Source organism: Erythrolamprus reginae, chromosome 8, assembly GCF_031021105.1.
Source record: "Erythrolamprus reginae isolate rEryReg1 chromosome 8, rEryReg1.hap1, whole genome shotgun sequence".
NCBI lineage: Eukaryota > Metazoa > Chordata > Lepidosauria > Squamata > Dipsadidae > Erythrolamprus > Erythrolamprus reginae.
This window is the reverse complement of record NC_091957.1, coordinates 4,965,628-4,977,750: the sequence shown is the minus strand read 5'-3', so window position 1 is coordinate 4,977,750 and position 12,123 is coordinate 4,965,628. Positions and strand designations below refer to the sequence as shown.

Below are 12,123 nucleotides of genomic sequence, written 5' to 3'. Positions count from 1 at the left end.
TCCAGCTATCCAAACCAAAGGCTGCGCACCAATGCGAGGCGTCGCGGCGCCTGGCTTTGGGTCTGGGTCTGGGGTGGTCTCCGGAGGCAGCAGCCCCGGGCCAGCTTCTGGGCTCAGGCCTACCTTCGTTCTCCCTTGGGGGGGGGGGGGGGGCGAGGGATTACGGACTCTCTCCGGACGGTTTCAGGAAGGAAGGGAGGGAGGGAGGGAGGGAAGGAGCAGAGAAACGGACAAACAACATAGATGAAGGGAAGGGAGAAATGAGAAAAAGAAAAGAAGAAGGAAGGAAGGAAGGAAAGAAGGAAGGAGAGTAAGGGAAGGGAAGGAGCAGAAAAAAGAACAAAAAACATAGACGAAGGGAAGGGAGGAATGAGAAAAGGGAGAGAAGAAGGAAGGAAGGAAGGATAGAAAGGGAAGGGTTGTAGCAGAGAAACGGATAAACAAGATGAAGGGAAGAAAGGAATGAGAAAAAGGAAGGAAGGAGAGAAAGGGAAGGGAAGGAGCAGAACAACGGACAAACAAGATGAAGGGAAGGGAGGAATGAGGAAAAGGAAAGAAGGAAGGAAGGAAGGAAGGAGAGAAAGGGAAGGGAAGAAGCAGAGAAACGGACAAAGACGAAGGGAAGGAAGCTATACAAACTCGAGAAAAACGCAGCCGGGACGCAAGCTAAGCTTTCCGCCCCGGGGACGGACCTCGGGAGCCGGCCAGATCTCCAAGGGGCTCTTGGGCTTTGGCGCTCGGCTCAGGCCGGGCGGTGGGGATGACCGAGGCCGGCTAAGGCCCCGCCATGTCTGCCCTAAAGCGGGGGGCGTCGAAGGGATTCCCCGCTACAGGTGCGTAATTGCGCTTTTTAAAAATCCCCGGCGAACCTCGACGGCGTGTAAAGCCTCTCGCCGGCTTCCAATTGATTATTATTATTATTATTATTATTATTATTATTATTATTATTATTATTATTATTATTATTTTGATTTATATGCCGCCCAATCCCGACTCAGTTTAAACTCAGGTTAAGATGGGGAGGGGGAGAATAGAACGACGCTCCCCCCACCTCTCCAAGTCGCCCGAACGCTTAGAAAACGTTCCAGGAAAAAAAAAACGCCCCCCAGTTTTGCTCCCCGAGAGACGCTATTTTCTTCTCTTTTGGGGGGAGAAAATTGGAGGGCTTGTCTACCAGTCACAACTATGGGATGTCCGGGGAGGCCTGGACTTGGGGTGGAGAGCTTGTGTGATGAAGAAGGTGGAGATAAAAACCAAGAACAAAGGAGAGCGAAGGTCCGGTGGAGACAGTCTAGGCTGGGTTCTTGGGATGAAAGCCGCCTTCCGCCGCGCCCGCTGGAGGTGAATTGGGCTAGCGGGGCAATAAGAGGCTCGCTTTCGCTGTGGCTGGCTAGTCTGGGGGAGGTGGGAGGTCAAGGGAACGTTTTCTCAGAGGTGGGAAATGAAGGGCGACTTCTTTTAAGAGGGATGAAGAGGAGAGGGGAGAAGAGGAAAGGAAAGGCAAGAAGAAAGGGAAGGAGGGAAGGAAAGGAGGAAAAGGAAAGAAAGGAGGTGAAAGAGAAGCGAAGGAAAGGAGACGAAAGGAAAGGAGGGAAGGAAAGGAAAAGAACGGGCGGTGCAAAGGAAGGAAGGGACATCATCTTCATCATTATCATGATTATTATCATAACCATCATCTTTATCATCATCATCTTTTTCTTCTTCTTCTACTTCATCATCATCATTATCATCATCTTCATCATTATCATGATTATTAGCATCACAATTATCTTCATCATCATCAGTATTATTGTTATTGTTATTGTTGTTATTAGTATCATCATCTTCATCACCATCGTCATTATTATTGTCATCATCATCACCATCATCACCTTCATCATCATTATTATTATCCGAGTCTGCGGAGAGGGGCGGCATACAAATCCAATTAATAATAACAATAATAATAATAATAATAATAATAATGATTATAATAATAATTATTATTATTATCATCATCACCATATTACTATTACTATTATTATTTGCTGGTGGCTCTACTAACTAACTCCGGTTCTTTTCTTTCTTTCTCCCACCCCCGCTGTTCAACATGTCGCCAGTTTTACGTTAAGGGGGGGGGAGACTTTTAACAACCAACCCCACCCACCTACCCCTTCTTTTCCAGCTCCCGGCTTTAGAGTTTCGGACTATTAGAACAGAATTCCCGAACGTCGTTTCAAACCGTATCGGTTTGGAGGGACTTGAAGCCACGCGCCGAATCCAAATTAAGGGAGGCGCCGCCCAGTTAAAACGCGGCGGCGGGGGGGGGGGGGATTGCGACTTGTGAATCGGTCGTTTGAAAAAAACAAAAACTTTAATCGTTGGGGGGGGGGAGTTTAAACAGAAAAAAAAAGATGGAGAGTAAAAGAACTTTAAAAATGACCTTTTAAAAAAGTCTTAATTTACCCGCCAACACCAGAATGAAACCGGGACACGTGATTTAAAAGCAAGGGGGGGAAAGACGCGGCGCTTTTCGTGTTTTGTTGGGCCATCGGACTTGGGGAAACGGATCCCAGAGAATCTAACGCCTTACCCCCCCCCCCACCAACCTGCTATCTTGACTGCCAAACTTTTTAATTAATTTATTTGATAGGTTTATAGGCCGCCTTTCTTCTCGCGGACTCAGGGCGGCTTACAAGAATTAAAAAGAACAGACAAGACAAAATAGACAAGTCAAAAGTAGGATTACTATTAAAACGTTAAGAAGGAGATAATACCCAATATAAAATGACCGGAGCGAAGCTATTTGAAGGGAGAAGGAGGGGGAAAAACTATTTGAAGAGAGGAAGGGGGGGGGGAATCCAGCTCCAATCCTTTTTAGTCATAGGCTAAATTTTGGAGAAGGTCATTTTTCCCCCTACCCATTCCTAAAAAATCTAACTCTTCCGCGCACTCTGTTTTATTTTTTTCAGCACCATATTCAGGAAGGGTTGTTTTTTTTTTTTTTTAAAAAAAACCAAAACCCTGAACCACCACCACCCCCGTTGCACAAATCTTTCCTTAGGAATCTGCAATTCTCTAAAAAATGCGTTTCCATGAGAGCTAAAATGATGGTGATTAATTGCTCCTTGGAGAGCGAAGATTATGTTGGTTCAGTTTTTAGCACCTTCTACCCAAAACTGCAAGGATCGAAATATCAACCTAAAAGCAGGCATTATTATTATTATTATTATTATTATTATTATTATTATTATTATTATTATTATTCCCCTCCCTTTGCAGGGGTTCCTATTCGTATTATCTGTTTTTAAAGGAAGGATCATAACAAAATTTCAACTGCAAAAATCCCCCACAGGTGGACTGTTGACGATCTAGGAGAAAACTGTTTATCTATTTTGCTTTCAAAAATAAAACACCTAAAAAAAAAAAAGTCATACAGTATTTGTATTTGTTTATTTATATTCCCTATTTCTAACCCACTTTTTTTTCTCTCTCTCTTCAGAGATTAGAACTGCTTCGTGGGTGGAAACCAGCAGAGGTCGGTTTCCAAATATGCCCAGAAAATTTGAGATGAGATTTTAAAAAGAGAAAACAGAAAGGAAAAGGCAGGGAAAGGAATGGCTATAAATTATTCCCTCCGTAGAAATAACCCGAGGGGAAGGCAAGCAACTCAGAGAATATTTGTGTAGCAAGTGACCCAAATTTGCAAGAAGTAAAAATACAGGCGAGACCCAAGGTAGATCGGAGGGCCTGTTGTAACTTCATATGCTTGGGAATTCGGCCTGTTGTAAAATAACTTCATACGCTTGGGAATACTTAATAAATGACCGTATATGCCGCGAGTGAATCATCTCCCCCCACTCTAAACAAATCCACTCGTGGTGAAGTCAAACCATTTTTGCCCCCCGCGGAGCCAACCTCCAATATCCAGCCCAAATACCCTATGCGACTTTTGTTGGTTTTTAATTGCACACAACAAGACGGCGGCGGGGTAGGTCGGAGACGAAGAGGAGGGGAGGTTAAAGGAAAGAAAGAGAGAGATCAAAGGAGAATCAGTTCGGGGGAGCCCCCAGGGATGGCGGGAGACTCAAAAGAGACCCTTTAAAGCAGCTTTTCTCAATTATTTTGTTAACAACCCCCCCCCCCAGGAATAAGTAAAAAATTTGCGTCTGCCCCAACTCTCCACCGAGAGGATTGTTTGCAATATTCTGGACGTTTTTTGCTGGGGAAAAAAAATTAAAGTAGCTGGTCAGTGTGATTGGGATGTAATGTTGTTTTAAGTGACACCTTTATTTGGCTTCATGATGTCCTCTATCAACATTTTTAGACATAGTCAACATCCGATCTTTCCTGGTCTCCCACCATAGTCACAGCAAAGCCAAGCGCTAGATACAAGCTTCACATTTCCTTCTCTTAGCTTTACAGTTTGTCTCATCATCTCCGTCTCTCTCCTCCTTTCTTTCTTTCCATCCTGTGGTGCCTCTTAAGGGTTTGTTATATGCACTTCATTATTATTATTTATTATTATTGATTAGATTTGTATGCCGCCCCTCTCCGAAGACTCGGGGCGGCTCACAGCATGCAATATAAAACAGTGAATAGAGAGACAAATCTAATTAATTAAAAACCGCGTAAGCTGAACCCCCCCCCCCCCAATATATTAAAAGTAAATCAACAAATTCAAATTGCAGCCCTACATCACAATTATTGACCAGTGGGGTCTAGATCTTATGCCCCCAAGCCTGGCAACATAAGTGAGTCTTAAGACTCTTGCAGAAGGTGGGGAGGGTGAGGGCAGTGCGAATCTCCAGGGAGGGGGGGAGCTGATACCAGAGAGCCGGGGCCCCCACAGAGAAGGCTCTTCCCCTAGCGACATTGTCTAGTTGACGGGACCTGGAGAAGGCCAACTCTGTGGGACCTGACCAGTCGCTGGGAAGGCAGGCCCCCCTCCCCCCCCGCAAGTAATCTGGCCCAAAGCCATGTAGGGCTTTATAGGTCATTACCAACACTTTGAATTGCATCCGGAAACCAATCGGCGACCAATCCAGCCGGAGTGTTGGAGAAACATGGGCATATCTAGGAAGACCCATAACTGCTCGCAGGGCTTCATTTTGCATTCCATATCTCCTGCTCTGTTGTGCTGTGTGCTCTTGTTCGGTGCAAAAAAAACCCCTATTCTCTTTCTGCACGTTCTCTGGGGTCATGTAACCATCACTCTGCGCCCCCTCCCCAAGGGGGGCACCCCACTATTCGAGAAACACTGCTTTAAAGCAATATGGGATGATGCACAACCATGGGTTTGAAAGCAAAGGGGTGGACCTATAGCTTTTCGATCCTGGAAAAAGCTGGCCGTATTTCTCTTGGAAACTATCCTCAATTTTCGCCTTGGCTGCTTTAGGCCTCTCCCACTGCTACCCCAGTGCTACCGGGATACAGTTATAAATGAGAACAAACCCAGGAAGGCAGCTGTGAGGAATTCCAGTGGCTTAAAAGGGAAAGGTTGTTTTTTTTTTAAAAGCATACAGTAAATCAGTGTTTCCCAACCTTGGCAACTTGAAGATATTTGGACTTCAACTCCCAAAATTCCCCAGCCAGCATTCGCTGGCTGGGGAATTCTGGGAGTTGAAGTCCAAATATCTTCAAGTTGCCAAGGTTGGGAAACACTGGATAAGGGCAAAAGATCTTACTGTTGGTAGTCTTGCTTGCAGTAAAGCTTCCGATCTCGGGAGTAGCAGCTAGTGGTTAGCGCCTGCTGGCAAACGGCGCATTGTAGACATTCTTCGTGCCACGAGGATTCGTTGACGCGCATCAGGAAGCGGTCGGAGATGGGACGCTGGCACCCCTCGCAAACTGAAGGGTGTTGGCAGTCGGACCCTGAAGAAGGCAAGGCAAGGCAAGGGGCAAGAGAAAAAAATATGTGTGAAAAAAAGAAGAAAGGAAGACAACAAAAAAGTCACACACACACAAAGCCCAAATCCACAAAGCTGTGTTTTAAGAAGGGGACAACTCTGGATGGATGGACCAAACCTTAATTCCCATTCGAGATACTGTATACTGTGTGTGTATATATAAACAGTATATATACATCTCAAAAAATGAAGGAAACACTTAAACAAGAGAACATAACTTGACAACGTAAGACAATATATGATGAGCAGAATCTGAGACCAAGCTACAAGAAATAAATTGGAATCACTCTATAATATGTAAATAGATATATTGCTCTTGGGTCAAGTGGACTATACAAGAAACACCCCCGATTTGGTGGTGGGGAATGTGTGTGTGTCTGGGTGGTGGGCACATTTCACTATGCACTGTTTTATGTTGTGTGTATATAAATTTGTTAAAAATTAATTTTAAAAAATTAAAAAAGAGAGAACATAACTCCAGAGAGATTATAACTCCTAATTTATATAAAATTACTGAGCTTTCGTCAATCCCCATTGACTTCGTCAGAGTATTAAAAATCCCCATTGAAGAAATACGTCCCAGAGATCGTGATGGCTACTGCGTCTTCATTTATAACAACCCATGGAACACACACTTTTAGGACAACTCTTAGTGTGTGTATATACCATGTTTCTCTGAAAATAAGACCCTGTCTTATATATTTTTTGAACCCTGAAATAAGCGCCTGGCCTTATTGCACCCAATAAGTACACTCAAAAGCCAGATTGGGCTTGTTATCGGGGATGTCTTATTTTGGGGAAAATGGGGTATGTGTATGTATATGTATATGTAGTTATATAGTTATAGTTACAGTTTAGTTATATTATATTGTATATACTGCTCAAAAAACTAAAGGGAACACTCAAAGAACACCTAGATCTGAACGAATGAAATATTCTCATTGAATACTTTGTTCTGTACAAAGTTGAACGTGCACAACAGCCTGTGAAATTGATTGTCGATCAGTGTTGCTTCCTAAGTGGACAGTTTGATTTCACAGAAGTTTGATTGACTTGGAGTTATAGTGTGTTGCTTAAGTGTTCCCTTTATTTTTTTGAGCAGTGCAGTTATAGTTATATAGTTATAGTTTTATAGTTAAAGTTATATAGTTATAGTTTTATAGTTCTAGTTGTAGTTATAGTTCTATAGTTTAGTTACAGTTATAGTTTAGTTATATTTATATTTATAGTTTTGGTTATGGTTATAGTTATAGTTAGTTATAGTTATTCTAAGACTTCCTTCCTACAATCACCCATTTGTTGTTAGCCATGGACGGATGATATAGCTGAAAAAGTCAATTGATTTGGGAAAGGAGAGCAGATAATTAATTTTCCCAGTGGGTTTTCACAGAGTCATCCCCCCCACTCTCCCCAAAAATCTTAGTCCTCCATTCCTCAACCTGCATCCAACAAAGAGAAGCTAGGTTAAGGTAGACAGGGATGGGCTTCTGCTGGGAATCCAAATATTTACAATGTCCTGTCCCTGATGATTAATCCTTCTCGGCCATTGCTGGTCTACTCGGAAGGAAGCACTCAAGGTTCACTTCCAAGAAAACATGTTCTGGGGATTGTGTTCAAGGCCAAAAAAAAAAGTCATTTAGGTTCCTGAAATTTTGGCACCTGTGTTTCTGTGGATTTTAACTGGGGTTATTGTTTTAATTTGTACTTGAACTTCTTTTTATTGTTAACTGTGCTTTTTTTATATATTATTGTAAGGTGCCCTGAGTCCTTCGGGATTGGGCAGTTTAGAAGTCGAATAAACAAATAAATAAACAAGCAAACAAATTCCTTCGCCTGGAATCATCCCACCAACGCATATGTGCCTTAGCGGTAGCTACCATCGTTAGTATTTTATTAGCAATAGCTCTACTGTAGCGGGACAGTTGTCACCACGACTATTATCTCATTCGGCCCGGCCCCAAAACATAAATAAATTAATAAAAAATAAAGATAGTGGCCAAAAGGAAAATAAAAATAAAAATAATCGCACTCATACGACTATACGAACAAGCCAAGAAGTTTGTCTGGATGCTTACTTACTAAGTTAAAAAAAAACATGGGTTTTTAAACCGCCTTTCCCTATTCAACCCTGGCATAAATGCTTGGCGTTCCTCTAATTCAACAGTGAAGAAGTTTTTCTTAAGGCTTGCGAATAAGTTTAATAAATATTATTTTAAAATGCACGCGCGCGCACACACAGTTCGGTACATTTTTAAGATATGGGGAGGCCTAATAGCAGGGCTTATTAGCTGCAGGATGACGAAGAACCCTATTAACTCCATGAGCTTTAATGGCATTAATAGGGTTTATTAACCCTGTTTTGGTGGAAAGGTCGCAGCGCCAGTATATGCCAGAGAAGGGGAAAGCCCAGCTTTGCAAATCAGAAAAAATGGAGGGAGCTGCAGAGGACACGGCTGGATTGACAGCCTACAAATCTCTCTTTAAAAATAAAAAAGTTTTATCGAAATTCGGCACGTTGTTACTGGGGAGGCAGCTGAAAAACGGTGCAGAATTTTAAGGAAAGTTTGTGTTAAGGAGCGAGGGCGGCTGGGAGATTTAACTTGGCCGGTTTAGGATCCACGCGGGGAGGGAAGGGGTTGGAGGGGGGAAGAGGAGTTGCAGACGGGGTCGAGGCCCGGTTGTAGTAGGAAGAACCCCAATATTTACAATTTACTGTTCTTGGTTATCGATCCTTCTCGGCCGCTGCTCGCCAGCACTTCCAAGAAAACGTGTCTGGGGTTGTGTTTAAACTCCGAGGGGTTGTGAGATTTGCGGGTTTAAAACTCCGAGGGATTGCGGGGTTTGCATAGAAAGAAAAGTGGGGTGACGGAACCTCGAGGGCATCTGGTTTTCCGGGGGAGAGGCGAAAGGAACGCAACGGGTTGGTCTTTCTCCGCTGGGCTAGAAGGTCAAGACTAAGTCGAAGGGTCGGGGAGGCTCACCACACACACACACACACACACACACAAACATAAACACACACACACACACACACACACACACACACACACGGTTCCTTCGAATTCAGGGCTCTCTCCCCTTTGAAACAGCCTGGAGCTGAGCGCTTCAGCCCGTCCGGCAGGCGTCACTCCGTGGGCCGCTTAGCCAGAGGTTTTAACAAGCGTGTCAAACAACTTTTCTTGGAATCCGGGGAGTGTCAACGCGGGGGCCCCTTCTGACGTGCAAGGCAGCCCGAGAGGAAAGTGAGACCAGAGGCCTTTGAAACGCGGCTCCTTTCTTTCTTTCTTTCTTTCTTTCTTTCTTTCTTTCTCTTTCTCATTCTCTCCTTCCTTCCTTCCATTCTCCTCCCTCCCTCCCTCCCTCCCTTTCTTTCCTTCCTTCCTTTCCTTTTTTCTTTCTCTTTCTTTCTCTTTATCTCTCCTTTCCTTCCTTCCTTCCCTCCTCTCTCTTTCTTTCTTTTTCTTTCTCTCTCTCTCTGTCCTTCCTTCCTTCCCTCCTTCCTTCCCGTCCTCGCCAACGAAGTTAAAACTCAGCAGCCCGGCGGTCAGTGCCAGATTTCTTTAAAAGAGCCGGTTTTAAAGAGTGGGGGAGGAGGCATACCCCTTCCAAAACGAGGGGAAGGGAATCTGGCAAAGGGATAAAATAAAATTCCAAAAGGCTCCGTTGGAGTCTTGGGATATACACGGGAACACACACACAAACACACACATTTGTGTATCGCTCAATCCGGAATGTAAACCAGGGAGTGCAAGTGGCGTGAAAGTGGTTCCTGCCGTGTCCTTTCACGCGTGGATTCTCGGCAGGGATAACTCGCCTCTTTCTCTCCGTCGGCAAAGTATCTCTAGCCGCAATCGTTCGGCGCTGGAAACCGGGGGGGGGGGGGGGGGGGGGGAGAGGAGAGGAGGAGGGGGGCGCGCGGGGCTCCTCCACCGCGCCAGGATCGGGGTTCAGGAAGGCGAGTTGTCTCCCTCTATACGTTTCTGGAGGAGGTGGGAGGACGAGGCGGTTTTTTTTTTTAACTTGCAGGGAAAGTTGGGAAAAGGAAGGCGCGACCCGAACTCACCCAGCAGCACTCCCAAAGTCGCGGGCCCCGAGCGCAGCGGCCGATCCTCCATTTTAATCCCGTCCAGCATCTTGGCGCAATTGACCGTGCCGCGATTCAAGCAGTTTTCGAGCGCCTCCGGTCCCGCGGCCACGTCCATGGGGCGGAAGGAGGGCCACGCGGAGGAGTGGAGGGTGGGGGGCAGAGGAGAAGAAGAAGAAGGCAGCAGCGGCTGGTTTAGTGGCCTCCCCGGCTGGGATCCGGGCCGCGGAGCAGCAGCGGGACGGCGCCGAGGGCGAAGGCGAGCGGGGCGCAGCCTAGAGGCCGAAGGAGCCGGCCGTCCATCGGCGGGGCGGCCCGGGCGGTCACCTGCTGGCTGGAAGGCGCCTCCGGGGCCCCTCTCGGGGTGGAGGGGGCGGCCTCCCCGACGCAGGGAGACGCCCGGCACTGCATGCACCCGCGAGCGCGAGCTGTCTCCTCCGGAGCTGTCCTCGGCCCAAATGCCATCCAAAACTCCCGAGCCGGGAGGCGCTCAGTTTACAAGCGGGCGGAAAGTCGCTGCGGAGGAATACATCCGCCGCCGCCGCCTCCCCTCCTTTTCCCAAAAAGGCGGGGTGTGGGAGGGGGAAAGAGAGAGAGACTGAGAGAGACGAAGAGGAGGAGGGGAAAGAGAGAGCGAGCGAGAGAGAGAGGGGGGGAGAAAAAAACTTGCTGACATTTGAACTCCCAATCGGTGTGCCTAATATCCCTACGCCGCGGTGAGGCGGTCCCTCGCCTGTCAAATAGTGCGGCTGCTTACGCGCAAAAAAAATAAAAATTGGAGGCAGCCTTAAAAAAAAGCGAAGGGAGGAAAGAAAGAAAGGGGGAAAAATAACAACGGAGCAGACGGGGATCGAGAAATACAGCACGGGGAGGAGAGGCAAGGGAGGGGGAGGGAGGGAGACGAGGCGAGCCCCCCCTTCGAGGGGCAGTCAGCCGTGACAAAAGGAACTTCTCAACCAGGTGGAGGACGGGAGGAGAATTTCGGGCAGGTAACCCCGTCCGGAGACGTAAGAAGAAGAGTGGGCGCTGCGGCTGGAAAGGGAGGGAGTGGGAGATAGAGAAATGCCCGAGAAGAAAGGAGAGAGGGAGGAAGAGATAGAGAGAGAAGGGAAAAGAGAGTAGAGGAGACGGGAAGGGGAGAGGTGAGGAGAGGAGAGATTTTTACAATTGGGCTGTTTAAATTTAATGATTGGGTAAGACAAGCGAGTAAGACTTGCAAAGGGAACCAGGAGTTGGGGACTCTCCAGCGCCTGTCATCTAAACGGGGCGGAGAAGGAATGCCGAGAAAGCGAAAAAAGGAAGAAAAAGGCTGCGCGGATCCCTTGCGCCCCCCACCCGCTCCCTGTCCAATCTCCTGTCCGACAGACCCCGCTCTCAAGTAGCCGCCTAAATTCACCAGGAACAGCCAGCTCACTTCGCTTGGCAGGTAAGCGCCGTTGATCACCTTCTCTTTTGGTTGGGGGTTTAGGTGGGCTATGCGCCCTTCTTTCTACCTGGACGCCGCCACTGCTTGAAGGCTGTGTCCGGGAAGGGGAAAACAATGGACAATGGGGGGGGGGGATTTTCTCTGCTGGTTTGGGGAATCCGTAAGAAAGCACCTGGGGTGTTGCCAAATGCGCACCCGGACTGGAGATCGAGGACTCGGGGTTAGAAAAACCTGGTGGTGGAAGGGCTAAGTAGCCACTCTCGCCTTCCTCCCCTCCGGCAAGGGAGAGGAGGGGGGAGCAAAACGGAGGGCGTCTGGCTTGGCACCTGGCGAAATGGGGTGGGGGGCACTGGGGAAAACGCAGCCTTTCCCCAAACGCAAAATCCAATTCTGCACTCAGGATTTTGGAGTGGGGATCGTCTTAAATCTCCCGAGTTTAAACCCGCCTCGCGGATCGCCGCCGCCTCTGATTTTCCAAACCCCCGGAGCGAACGGATCCTGCCCTAAAAAGCCACGAACCCACCCGCGCGCAAAGAAGCGCCCACCCTCTGGCTTTGCAGCCACCTAGCCGCAGCCTCGGGCCAAGTTGTCCGCGCGTTTTCCCCACCGCCCCACCCCGACTCTGCGGTGTTCGGAGGGTCGCGGCGTGGGCTCTTCTTGGCTTGCGGTGGGGTGGGGCGAGAGGAGAGTGGGTGCCTGAAATGTTGAGTGGGCTGGAGGAGAAA

The 12,123-nt window shown here is 47.4% G+C and overlaps 1 protein-coding gene across 1 annotated transcript in view; it reads right to left on the bottom strand.

Moving 5' to 3' along the window:
• LMX1B (LIM homeobox transcription factor 1 beta) overlaps positions 1–10,090 on the bottom strand; it is a 142,803-nt gene extending 132,713 nt beyond the window's left edge. The window contains exons 1-2 of the mRNA XM_070758194.1: positions 9,952–10,090; positions 5,667–5,853 (exon numbers count right to left, since the gene is read on the bottom strand). Coding sequence (XP_070614295.1) covers positions 5,667–5,853; positions 9,952–10,090 — 326 coding nt within the window. The remainder of the gene's footprint in view (positions 1–5,666; positions 5,854–9,951) is intronic.
• Between the last annotated feature and the right edge of the window lie 2,033 nt (positions 10,091–12,123).